Here is a 14,128-nt window from a genome sequence, read left to right as displayed (position 1 = left end):
TCACATCATGCTTGCAGCTTATGCCAATTTGTCTTCACAGTATTCGAATATGGCAAATTGGGGCCCTGCCAATTACTCCTTGCCCCCTGGGGCCCTATCTTTACATACCCCGTACCCAGCCGGGGCAGATAATGTAACGTGTGCGCGAGTGGTTAATTGCACACGCGCAAAAGTACCCATGGGCTGCCAAACCGTAAGTGCCCCCCTTTTGAATTGTACTAATGCGGTTAATGTTTCTTTTAATTATGGACATATTATTTTGCCGTCTGGTTGGTTTTTTACCTGCGGCGCACGAACCTTTAGTTATATTCCTGCTAATCTAAGTCATAATACCTTGTGCTGTCTTAGCCGAATGACCCTTTTGTTGCCTGGAAAGAATCAGCAGTGAAATCGGCGAAGCACGGCCCTGCAAAATATGTGTTCCGCCGATGTTACCTTATATAGTCACTCAGAATATGTGGCTTTGCTGAATGCTGTTGCAGGCATTCCTGGCTTTTTAACGTATTATACGGTACAAACCTTGAATGCTTTAGCTTGTTTTGCTGTTAAAGCGCTTAATGCTACATCACAGGCAATTGCTCTTTTAAGTATGGAACAACAGGAATTAAGAGATGCCATTTTAGATAATCGAGCTGCGATTGATTTTCTATTGCTTAAGCATCCCTGGTGTTGCTATTATGGAAAATGCTTTTAATTTAGAGAAATTAGTGTGTTGGAGTATTAAATAGTTTAATCTAATTTTTGAAATATTAACTGAGTTATTAATCGATGTAGATAGCATTTGCTATGCAGTTTTATACAATAGTGTTGCAATTGAATTTTTGTTATTAGCACATGGACACGGATGTGAAGATTTTGAGGGTATGTGTTGTGTTAATTTGTCAGATCATTCTCACTCTGTTCATGAGTTACTTGCAAAATTAGAACAAAATATGAATAACATCATTATAGCACACTCTTTTATTAATTGGTATCTGTATTGGTATAATTTGTTTGTGTGGTCCATATATAGTTCAATGTATGCGTTGGGGAATGTCACGGATGATTCAAGATGCTTTTAAACAAAAAGGGGGAGATGTGGGAAATGCTGAGTATCAGATGTTTTAGAAATGTGTACCAAGTAATAGAAAAGAACAGTACAAGAGGCGGGGCTGTGGGTAACAAGTTGAAGGACAAGGCCAGAAGATTTTGGCTGGACTGAGGACTAAACTTTGGCTGAACTAAGGACTAATGATATAAACAGCACCTGAGAGTTTTTACCACCACAAGATAATGGAACCCAAAGATAAGAATGATGAGAACATTGGGTGATAAACAACAGAAAAGGAATAAACAAGTGCTGTATATATATGGCTGTGGGAAGGGAAATAAAGTGCTTTTTACCAGCAACTGTTTCAGTTGTCCTGTGAGCCAGCCTGCTAGCAGCAACAGAGGGAATAACCGAAAGCAGCAGGACCTGCAGGAATAGAGAGGAGGAGGAGCATCTTATGTACCTCTCTAGCACCCCCAGAAGCCTGGACTGATTAACACCAGCTTCTCAGGGAGCTTCCTGTTTCCTGCTGCTTCCCTGGACCCACTTGAGGAGAACATGCAGTCCACTGAAGTAGTAGGAGCCAGTTAGGCCCTTAAGATGCTGATATCTTCCCTCACTCAGGCCCTGCTACCAGCCTGCTTATTTGTCCCCTTCAACTGAGTGTTGAGAACCACTCTAGCTGACACAGAACAGCAGTCATGAGTGAAAGAAGAAAATGCCCCTCTGGGGCAGCATTCAGAAAAAGAAAGAAAGCAAAGGAAGCTTTTCTATCTAAGCAGGAAGGAGCTCTCCTGAGATACATAGACACAAATGTTCACGGTGAGCCTTATGGCCCCAGTGAGGATGTGAGTGGTGAGGAGATGCCTGATTTTCCAGTTAGCCAGAGTGCAGGTGACCTGGCAGCTACTGCACATCCATATCTCCATCTCAAATGGCTGTAACCAGGCACATTCCTGAAGAAAAGTGTAGATCAGAGAAGAGTGTGGTGGAGGCACAAGAAACAGTGCTGCTGAGTTTAGTTCCTTAAGTCTAGATGATCCAGGACTGTGGACCCACTTGAGCAATAGCCAGAGGGACTTCCTTGTACTGCATGGGCCACAGCAAGTGAAAAACTTCATGTTCCCCAAAGACAATGAAAATAGAAGTTTTCATACAACGCATTACTGGTGTGAAATCCCCAATGGTGACAAAATGGAGAGGCCATGGTTTATGTACTCAAAAACCCAGAATGCTGCATACTGTTTTTGTTGCAAACTCTTCCAGTCTAATGTTCCAGTCACATTGGGTTCTACAGGAACAAAAGACTGGAAAAATCTGGCTAGAAATCTGGCAAGCCATGAGACGGCAGCAAATCATCAGAGAGCATTCCATAGGTGGAAAGAGCTTGAGATGAGACTAAGGTTAAAGGCCACAACAGATGATCAGCATCAAGAGAAGATTGCATCAGAGCCTCATTACTGGCAAAACGTTCTGAAAGGGCTTGTTGCCATGGTGAGAATGTTTGCTACCCAAAACCTAGCACAGCATGGCACTTCAGATCAGCTGTATGTGCCAAACAATGGAAACTTCCTTAAAATTGTGGAGCCGATGGCTGAGTTTGATGCTGTACTCCAGGAGCATCTAAGAAGAGTCACCATCCAAGAAATGTACACACGCCACTACCTTGGAAAAATGATTCAAAATGAGATCATACAGTTACTGACAACAAACAGAAGATTGTGGCAGATCTGAAGTTAGCAAGATATTAGTCTGTTATTCTGGACTGCATACCTGACATCAGCCATATGGAACAAATCACTTTAAGGGTGCGTTTTGTAACAACAACAGAACCCAGTGAAAATGTCCCTACAATGGTGACTGTCAGAGAGCATTTTCTAGAATTTATTGACATTGATGATACTACAGGAGCTGGTATGACAAATGTGCTTCTTAAAAAGCTGGAACATACAGGAATTGCGATAGCTGACCTGAGAGGTTAGGGCTACGATAATGGTGCCAACATGAGAGGAAAGAACGGAGGAGTGCAGACACGGATCCGAGAGTTAAACCCTCGAGGTTTTTTTGTCCCATGTAGTTCTCATTCACTGAACTTAGTGATCAGTGATGCAGCATCAGCTTCTACTGAGGCTGCTGAATTTTTTCATGTAATTCAAAGCATCTATGTATTTTTCTCTGCATCAACTCATCAATGGCAAATTTTGAAGCAACATCTGGGAACATCCTCTCTGACACTGAAACCACTGAGTGCCACACGATGGGAAAGTCGAGTGGAGGCGATAAAGCCTAACAAACTCCAAATTGGGAAGATAGATGATGCCATAGTTGCCATTATGGAGGATAATGCTATGACAGGAACTGTTCGTGGGAGAACAGTGGCAGAGGGAAATGGAATCACCAGAAACATATATAACTTCCAATTTCTGTGTGGCTTAGTGTTGTGGCATGACATACTGTTTGAAATAAATGTTGTAAGCAAGAGACTCCAAGGTGTTGACCTTGATATATCTGGAGCAATGGAACAACTGGACAAAGCAAAGTCATACCTACAGTCTTACTGGTCACATGAGGGATTTCAAAACGTTCTGAAGAGTGCACAGAAGTTGGCAGAGGAACTTCACACTGAAGCTATTTTCCCACCCATTCAAGAATACAGGAGTCACCTAAGAAGAAGACATTTTGATTACAAGGCAGGGGATAATCCCAAAAGAGACCCCAAACAACAATTCAAAGTTGAATTCTTTAACCAGGTGCTAGATTGTGCAATACAGTCAGTTGAAGAACATTTCATGCAGCTCAAGGAACACAGTGGTATATTTGGGATGTTGTATGGTGTTCCAAAACTCCTCACTATACCTGAAGAAGACCTACACCAGCAACGCAAGGCACTAGAGACAGTGTTGACACATGATGATGTGTGCGATATTGATGCAAGTGATCTAGGTGATGAACTGAAAGCCCTTTCGAGATACATTTCAGCAGGATCAACTCCAAAGGCTGTTCTGGAATATACGTGCACAAATAAGATGACCATCCTCTTTCCAAATGTTTTTGTTGCTCCGCGCATACTTCTAACACTTCCTGTAACAATTGCCAGTGGAGAACACAGCTTCTCCAAGTTGAAGTTAATAAAAACAGATCTATGCTCCACAATAACACAGGAGAGGCTGGTCGGCCTTGCAACCATCTCAATAGAGCATGAGCTGGCTCAGACTGTGGACCTTCAGGAAGCAGTTCAAATCTTTGAAACCAAGAAGGCACGGAAAGCACCACTTTGATTATTCAAACAGATAAAAATGCCAGTGTTTTCTTTGCAGACAAGAAAAGTTACATTTGCTGTTCAGGCATTTGAAACTTAAATGTTACTTCGAATTTTTGAACAAGGCATTTTAAGTTCTTAGTTCTCCTTTATTGGGGTAGGTAGCAGAGCAGTACCATGAGAGGAGTAGAACAGGAAGAAGGCAGAATTGAGGCCTTTCAAAGTTTTGGCCCAAGCAAGAGGGCATGGGGGCGTTATTTGAGCTCCCCGCCTCAGATGCCAAAATGTTGTGGGCCAGCCCTTGGTGGACTCCATCTTTTCCTAGCAGTCCTCCTTCCTGGCACAGCATCCCATGGTCAAGAAAGCTGACACCCTCCCATCAACGCTATCTGCACAGCCATGCATTCATCTTCAGGATGCGTGTCTCCCTGCCTAGGCCCCTTACCTTCAATTGGGAGGATGAATGAGCACATAACCTGTGCCCCCTGACTCTTTCATCCTTGCTCCCAGAGCCTTTTGGTCACTGCTGATTGTTGGGGTTTCCCCAAGACTACTTCCCCTCGGTTCCCCAAGAACTCAGTTCAACTGCAGTCTGGTCAGTTAGTTTCCTTTATTTGGCATAGAGCTAAGCTACGCTGAGTTGATCAGACTCATTCATAGGGGGTGGGTATAGGGTGTACCCCACATCCAAAGTTACACACCAAACCTCTTCCTTTATATACATTTAGTGATTACGCTGCATTTACTATACATTGCATCGCATGTTTCAGGTCGGCTTGGTCACTTTGTAGGATCCAATCCCTTTACAGCATGACTCACTCCATACCTAATGTTCCAGCCTGCTGATACATTTACATCCCTAATCCTGTCTCTCAAGAAATGAGGTTTAACCCATGTCTAGTTACTCATCTTTCTAATAATTTTTCAGGAGGGCCTCAGAAATAGTAAATACCTAACATTAACAAAAGCATTAGGAGGATTACATACTCGGTGATGTTCTGTAGCAGTACCTGCAAAGCAACAACTACATTGTTTGTTTGTTTCTTTTACCATCACATGGATGGGACCCTGAAGAATTAATTTTCCTGTTCTTGTATAGCACTTTTACACACACTGTAACCATAGATACTTTACTGTGGTAAATAATACAAGGCAATAGATGACAGACCTGACAAAATGCGGAAAACAGTGGCCCACCACTCGTATACCTAACGTACTCCTGAGCCACAGACCTCCCCCATTTTCTTCAAATCTCCTCTTAAATCAGCCCGTCTTCCACTTCAACTATGCCTTTTAATTTTTTAAGATTAAAATTTCATCCTTGGTGTTGTGTAACAGATTTATTTCATATTTGATGTACATCATTTTATGATGGAAAAACAACTGACTGTTCTTTATATAGTAAATATATCGTAAAAAATATCCTGTACTCAAACTGCTTGATTACAAGTAGTCAATGATGGCAATTTTGAAAGCCACATGATCAGTTTACATTGGCAATTTGCGTAGTGCATGGAATATATACAAGTGACTTGGCTGAAGTTCAACCAGGAAAAGGGAATGCTCTCTCTCTTCAAGACTGCTCTGCAACTGGTATGTGCATATTTCTTTTAGTTTGGCAAAGCTTAGTATATTAAAACTTTCAAGAGCTATCAGCTACTTAGATGGCTATTTCTGGGAAGGGAATTTAGTAAAAAATGAGAATGTTTTGTTTTCTGCTCAACAAACCAATTAAGGCAAAATGAAATATGCTGTAAATCCTACTAATGGGTATTTGACAAAATTATGCACCCAGGGTGGGTAGCAGAAAGTCATTTTTGTTTGTTTTTTTGCCTGCCACTGTTCAGACTGTATGAATGCATCAAAGTCGATATTTCTGACCGTTGGAGGCTGATTTTACTGAAAAATGAACTTTGCTACAGTTTAAATTTGGCTGCCTATATTTCAAAATGACCAATGGAGACAAAATACATCTTACTAATGGTATGGGGGTTGTGAAACATTTTTCAGAAAGATTCAAGGTTCTTTCTATCCTATGTGCTTTGATATTATTATCCATGTTTTAAGAGAAGGCATATGTCACTTGCTGTTTTCAGCATGCTCTATCCTCCTTCGCCTATTTTCTGCCCTCTTGAAAGATGCAATGATCTCTTCACTTGCAATCTTGTTCGGTAACCGAGATGTGTAAAGTATAAGTGATGGCAGAGTGCCAACTTTGCAATACCTCTTAGTGAAGAGAGGCGAAGGCATGTGAATGGACCTGTAGCTTAAGTGACATGGAAACTGTATATGGGGCAGTATACGCATCTTGTAAGAGTCAGCATAATGAAGGCCTGATTTTGTGTTTATGGTGTGTGTTTGTTACTTTTATTATTTTCTACCCATGCAGTCACGTTAACATCACTTAATATGTGAACAACAGGTCAGAATTTTGCCCACAGTGTTTTCACTGGAAGTGGTCTGTCATGTTTCTGATCTGCAAGAAGGAAGCAATGTTATTAAAATCATAAAAAAAAAAGGAGTACTTGTGGCACCTTAGAGACTAACAAATTTATTAGAGCATAAGCTTTCGTGAGCTCCAGCTCACTTCATCGGATGCATCCGATGAATGCATCCGATGAAGTGAGCTGTAGCTCACGAAAGCTTATGCTCTAAAAAATTTGTTAGTCTCTAAGGTGCCACAAGTACTCCTTTTCTTTTTGCGAATACAGACTAACACGGCTGCTACTCTGAAACCTGTCATTAAAATCATAGTCAGTCTGGAGGCCCTTAGCTCTTCAAAGACCTATTGTTCAATTATCAAGAAGAAAGTGAGGTTTTATTTTTACAGCTTGATAACTATTTATTTTAGAAACAAGAAACACACAGGCTTGCTTTTAACCTTTAGCACTTGCAGATTAGTGAGGCAATCAGTAATGAGTTTCTGTTGATGTTTCAATGTCCCCAAACCTGTGAATCATACAACATATAAAAAGATGACTGACTAAATGAGGATTTCACAGTCATAAAGCTGCTGCTTACCGAAAATGGACCTTGAACACAATCACAATTTACCGCCCTGTTCTCATATCACATCTTTCTTTATGGTATAATTAAGATACTTCTTTTATAAAACATTGTGTAAATAAGGTAGCCCTTTAGCTGAAGGAAATTCCACCTAGTGCATAGGACACCAGATGTTGATGTGAGTCCAAACACCAGGAATCATGTTACCAAGGGACCAGGGGTGTTGCCAAGCAAATTATAGTTGCGCAAGTAATGGCAAAGTCCTGTCTTTGGAGAACTAAGATTGCTGCCACATATGGAACAAGGAAAAAATGAAAACAGAATAATATAAATGTACCTTCATCCCAATCCTGTTGTTATTTAATATATTTGTATCACATCAGTACCAGGAGCCTCAGGGTACATCTACACTGGAATACTGTGAGCAGATGTGATCACCCTGTCTCAAAAAAGATATATTGGAATTGGAAAAGGTTCAGAAAAGGGCAACAAAAATTATTAGGGTATGGAATAGCTTCCATATGAAGAGAGATTAATAAGACTGGGACTTTTCAGCTTGGAAAAGAGATGACTAAGCGGGGACATGATGGAGGTCTATAAAATCGTGACTGGTGTGGAGAAAGTAAATAAGGAAGTGTTACTTACGCCTTCTCATAGCACAAGAACTATGGGGTCACCAAATGAAATTAATAGGCAGCAGGTTTAAAACAAAAGGAATATTTCTTTATGCAACGTACAGTCAACCTGTAGAATTCTTTGCTAGAGGATTTTGTGAAGGCCAAGACTATAACAGAGTTAAGAAAAGAACTAGATAAATTCACAGCTATTAGCCAGGATGGGCAGGAATGGGTGTCCCTAACGTCTGTTTGCCAGATGCTGGGAATGGGCAACAGGGGAAGGATCACTTGATGATTATCTGTTCTGTTCATTCCTTCTGGGGCGCCTGGCATTGGCCACTGTTGAAGGACAGAATACTGGACTAGACGGACCTTTGGTCTGACCCCATATGGTCATTCTTATGTGCTTCTCTCCCCTGTTGCGGAGTGAAAAATTCAGAAAATAACAAGGGAAAGTGAGTGAGTGACTGTATGGGGAAACAGTAAAACTGGCTGCAGTTAAATGTACAAAGTAAACAAATTGAAAAATCAGAAAAATGTTTTCTTTAATTTTTCACTGATAAGAACCTTAGATGTTACATATAACAATAGTAGCTGAAACATTTTCAGACTTTAATGATTTTTTTAAGTTGATGGGTGCCTTTGACAGCTATATTTTCAATATGTACTAATGTACACTGTTTGAAAATGTCTGAAAGCTGTTTGTTGGTGCCAGAGTAATTACTGAGTTTAGTCAGACCACCACTGAACTCAAAAGAAGTTTGCCTGAGTAAATGACATCTCAGAATTTTGTTGGCTGCAGCAGGAAAATCCTGGTTCTTGGGGCTAATCTGCCTCTTTGCAAACAGCAGGAAGAGTGAGAGTTCCATTTCTGCAATAACCTCCATAGTATTTGTGTTGTGATGGTCTCGGATCACACAGGGAACGGATGATCAGAGTAGGCCAGGACTCACCTGGGTGATGACTAGGGAACCGTTAGGTGTTGCTGGAAGATACGTTGGCCATTAGTTAGTGGCACCCTTTCCTTTGAATCAGGAATGAACTATGCCCCAATGTGATGTTAGGGAGAGATGGGCTTTTTGGATTAAAATTTACACCCATTTACATTTTACATTCATAATTTACATTCATAATCTGGACAGAAAAAACTGGGCCAAATTCATTCGTGGTCTATCTCTGGAGACAACAATTTGGCCTAATGTGTCCACCAAAACTATCCAGTTATCCAATGGATAGCATTGCTTCCGATGAAGTGAGAAACATGCCATTTCACAAAGAGATGTGGGTAACATTCCTCTAATTACATCACCACAATGACATTAGACACCCTGACTATTTGTGACACAGCTAGTCCCTAACAGACTTTTTCAAACCATTCCTTTTACTGTTTTCCTTTCAGAAATTAAACTTCTGAACTCAACTAGTGAAACTAAAAATGAATTCTCAACCTGTCGTCTTTGTACAGCCCCAATTTTCTGTGGCTACTGCACAAAGTAATGTCTGGCAGACCGGGTTGGTGGATTGCTGCAGTGACTGTGGAGTCTGTAAGTGGATAGTCAAATATTGTATTTTTGTTTTAGTTTGAGGTGTCTTGATGTTTGGCTTAATATTATATCTCCAGTCTTTTAGTGGGTTTGACTTTAAATTGGGAGAATCCAATTTGTCTGTTTTAATTTATTTATAGGAGTGGCTTGTAGTTGTATTTCCCATATCCGCTCTGAAAGCCAGTGACTAGCTGGCTACATCACCAACTCACACACAAAGCAAGGTGTTGCTAAGTGTAGAAGGCTGGAATGTCAGTGCCTGGATAACGTTGTTCAGGTTGCTCAGTACTTCTGTCCTGGGAGCGCCAGTGTTATCAATATTCGCAGTGCAGCCTGCTAATTCAGCAGTCCTCGATGTTACTCAAAAAGAAAGACCACGGGCTTGGTTTGGGGACAAAGGCACTCGGCCAGGTTTATTGCCATCAAGGCACAATACTAGCATCCCATAGGAGCTACAGATACACTAACACAAGTGCCCAGTGGCAAGGAGTAGCTCAGTCAGCAGTGGGAATTTCTGCCGTCCCCTTGGCCAAAAGAAAAGGTTAAGACGAGGTACCCTGCCATTTATAGACAGAGACAAACTGGGATAAACAACTTACATACCAGCCTATGTGTTTCATGACCTCTGTTTGTTACTTCCCCTTGTTCCTGATATCTTGGGCAAAACATCCCTGTTCATTATCCTGTACTCGATTGGGATGTATCTGTAGTAGCTGGAATATATTTATGTAAATATCTAGCACCTAATGCACTAGTAACACCTTTGCCAAGTTCATGTACTGGACAGTGAACTTGTAAGCATCTGCTCTAATACATGGCCTGACTTTGGTTCACAGTCTGATTCAAGCCTCAGAATTTGCACCAGGCACCCTCTCTACTACAGCAAGTACTTGTATTCCTGCCCTAAGGCTAAGTTCATCCAGATCTGCTGAAGGTCACAGACCAAAAAAGGAGTGTGTTTACAGCAGAATAACTAACATGGGTTAGCTATCTTGCTGTAAAATCCCAGTGGTGGCAAAGTGCTCATGTAGCTTTTAACAATGTAGCTACACAATCTCCCTCACCTGTGGTTCACCTCGCTTAGTTACATCATGGTAAAAACTATAATGCCTCGCCTCCACCGAGACAGCTGAAACATGTGTGTTATGCTACTGTAAACACACAATATTTTTGGCAGTGAAGAAATGGCCTTAAGTCATTATGGGGGGCAAAGCTGCCATTCAGGTTACACAATCATATGACATCACTATTCCTTCAAAAGTCTTTCAAAGATCTTGCCCTCCTTTGGACTAGCTCTGGCCCATTGGCACATCCCTAACTTTCTCCTTCCGATTTTCTAGCCCTTTCTACATCTCTCCAAAAAGTGGTGGTGAAAGTTAACTGTCTGCATGAATGAAGGGGAGAACATTGAGTGAGCCTCATTTGTTTGTCTTTATCTAGGCCTATGTGGAGCATTCTGTTTCTATTGTCTTCAATGTCAAGTAGCAAGTGACATGAATGAATGCTGCTGTTGTGGCGGAAGCGTTGCCATGAGGACTCTCTACCGGACAAGATACGGAATCCCTGTTAGTTACTATTTATATAATTACAAATACAATAGAGCAATAATAACACAAAGCCAAGGAGGTTTAGGAGAGCTATGAAGAAATATTATAAGCTAATTAAAAAAAAAAACACCTCAGCTTCTATTTAGGCGTTCAAATGAATTGTCCAGATTTTCTAAAGGGCTCAACAGTAGCTTCATAATCAGGCCGCTTCACTTCAGAGCCTAAATATAGGAGCTAAGATCTTTTAAAAATTTGGAGCTATGTCAGAGCAGGAAGGCAAAAGTTTCTCTATCTAGAACATATTTTTCCCTGCTAGATCTTCAATACCTGAAGGATGCAGGTGAATTGGAAGGAGAGTTGGAGCATGGAGGCATTGACAATTATGGAAATTTCAGAGCTAAATATGTATAGTTTTTGACAGTTAATAATAGTGGGGGCTATAACTGCGAAGATCTGAAAGGAATATAGCAGTGTGTTAAGGAGTGGTGCGAGGACTAGCAAAAGGATGAAGTTAAGAAAAGGAATAGTTTGGCTGAATATCAGACAATACATCCCAGCCCTAAATGCAAATCAACTGGACACTAGACTCCCAAAAAGAAAAGGAGTACTTGTGGCACCTTAGAGACTAACAAATTTAGTTGAGCATAAGCTTTTGTGAGCTACAGCTCACTTAATCGAATGCATTCAGAAGTGAGCTGTAGCTCACGAAAGTTTATGCTCTAATAAATTTGTTAGTCTCTAAGGTGCCACAAGTACTCCTTTTCTTTTTGTGAATACAGACTAACACGGCTGCTACTCTGAAACTAGACTCCCAGTTTACCGGTTGAAAAATCCCACTACTAGAAACATTTTTAAATGGAAACTGGCCAGAATCCCAGAGGTTACTCAATCCTGCACAGGTAGGGAGGTGGGCTGACTTGATCTAGCCGAGCTTCCAGTCTATTCTCAGACTGGTTTCCATCTGCTAAAGCCTGGTTGTTATTGGGAAAACCCCACCCATTAGATAACTCTGCTTCCTAATTTGAGTAAATAACTTCTTTGGTGCCTAAACCAGCCCTCTTAAGAGGCTACCAGCACGCAGTCTCTCTGCCTCCTACAGAAGGCAACTGGGAACATTTTTCTTTTTTGGCTCACTGCAGTAAAAAGCAGGGCTATGGATAACGCTTTGGTATCTTCTAGTTCCTATGAATTTAGGCCAAATAGTACTTTAGTAACAAGAAAAGGAAAGGATGTTTAAAATGTATTTTCCCCATAATGGCCCTGTCATCCCACTCAAAGGCAGCACAGAAAGCCCATATGCTAGTCTGACTTTAAGTCCAATGTGATAAAGTCAACAAAAAGTTAGATGTACTTCTTAAAGTTACAGCCTTTAACATTTTTTCTGTTTCAACAGGGATCCATCTTCTCTGATTACTGCACTATCCTGTGGTGTTCTTTGTGTTCTCTTTGTCAAATAAAGAGAGATATTAACAGAAGGAAGGAAATGAGGATATTCTAGTAAGGTTTGTAAGTATTTGATAAATCAAGAGGCTTCTCTGATGCAATGTTTCAATTAATTCTAGGACAAATGGTAGTGGTGACGGAAAAGTTAGTGTAGAACCAAAATGATATGCAATCAATGAACAGATTTCTATCCAATATAGAGCGGAATCCTGCTCTACCCGCCCTTTCTGTATCTAACCGGTCTTCTTGGGCCCCAGCTGGCCATCTATAATATGGCTTTATCTAAGCAGCATATAAGCCTTTTACTTGACTCTGTGTTAAGAGGAGCCATAGTAATAAGTGGAGTGAGAGTTACCAAGCCAATTTAAAAGGAAATATATAATTATTTACAATGGGCAAAGTGCCTAAATGGGAATGCAAGACCACAGGCAGCAAGGACCATCTATTGCTGGGGGAGAGCCTTGTTACACCACAGGTGGCAGGCATTCCACACTAGGTGGCACTTGCAATTCTGTAGCGGAGTTCCACACCAGAAGGCAAAACAAACAGAACATGTCAAACACAAATCGGAATAGGTGGGTGTGTGCTACAGGGGACCAACATGGCTCAACAGTTGAGTAGACTGTAGCAGGAAGCTAGTCTCCCTTCCAAGAATTAGGCAGCTAGACCTGCTTTAGCAGTGCCCTTGCATTGCAATAGGTGGGGGTGAATAGCTATTCCTTCATCTTCACTGTGTAGTCTCACACCTGTAAAAGGGATTTGTTTGCTAGGACTTTACTGACTTGTTCAGGATTAGGCTTTTGAGGTATCTTTGTGGGATATTACCATGTAGCAGAACTTTACATGATTGTGATTCTTGTGTTTGCACAAAGCTAAATAGTGTTGATTATGGAGAAAGTGTAGTTCCTGGGTGGCATTTTCAAAAGTACTCAAATCTTTTTTCCATTAATACTCAGTCAAATCCTGTGCTCAAACCACTCCATCATCCTTGATTTGAGGCAGATTCATTAAAATACACAGCTATGCACTACATATAAGCAATAATGAGTCTTGTATTGCTTAAGTAAATTTCAAGGTAGTGTATTAATAAAACCAATGGTATTATTAATCTCAGCCATGAATATAACACTTTTCTCCCCTATTTTAGATGTTCCTGTACTCGTGGGTTGTGAGTCCTATAATTTCCATAAGCAAGAGTCTTCTCATTTCCTGCTGTACTTACTGTTCAAGAAAGTGCTGTATGCATTTTAATTTGATTGTTGGAAAGCACTACTTATCTGAAATAAAGTAAAGTAACCTCAAATTTGTCTGTGCCTCTTATTGTGCATGTATGTGTTGAGAAGCAGTAGTGAAAGTTAAGTTTTATTGTATGTACTAAGCTGTCTTGGAAAGAGTATTCTCCTGTTCCCAATAACTAGCTCATGCTAGTTTGTCTATGGTATGATCATTTCACTGGTTCTGCTGCCATCCTGCCAGAACATGAGAGAATAAACTCTGATAAGTTATTTTCCTGCTCTCTGAATTGTAAGAGAAGAGTGTTTCTTTTCCTGGATGTAGTAGATATCTAAATTGCAAATCCAATACAGGAAACTTGGAAGGTTAGAATTATGTTGCATTTTCATACTCAAACTGCTAGTGAGTGAAATACAAGTGATTTGTTAAAACACAGGCATCATAGGATA

General features: G+C 40.7%; 1 protein-coding gene across 2 annotated transcripts in view; it reads left to right on the top strand.

Moving 5' to 3' along the window:
- The window catches only part of PLAC8 (placenta associated 8), a 30,402-nt gene extending 16,659 nt beyond the window's left edge, over positions 1-13,743 (top strand). For both annotated transcript variants that reach the window (XM_038399357.2, XM_043512973.1), the window contains 4 exons: positions 9,312-9,456; positions 10,897-11,021; positions 12,397-12,505; positions 13,594-13,743. In XM_038399357.2, coding sequence (XP_038255285.1) covers positions 9,348-9,456; positions 10,897-11,021; positions 12,397-12,501 — 339 coding nt within the window. In that variant the 5' untranslated portion in view covers positions 9,312-9,347 and the 3' untranslated portion in view covers positions 12,502-12,505; positions 13,594-13,743. The remainder of the gene's footprint in view (positions 1-9,311; positions 9,457-10,896; positions 11,022-12,396; positions 12,506-13,593) is intronic.
- The last annotated feature ends 385 nt before the right edge of the window (positions 13,744-14,128 follow it).

This window comes from Dermochelys coriacea, chromosome 4 (assembly GCF_009764565.3).
Source record: "Dermochelys coriacea isolate rDerCor1 chromosome 4, rDerCor1.pri.v4, whole genome shotgun sequence".
NCBI lineage: Eukaryota > Metazoa > Chordata > Testudines > Dermochelyidae > Dermochelys > Dermochelys coriacea.
Note: the sequence above shows the minus strand (reverse complement) of the source record. Positions and strands in the feature narration are given on the sequence as shown.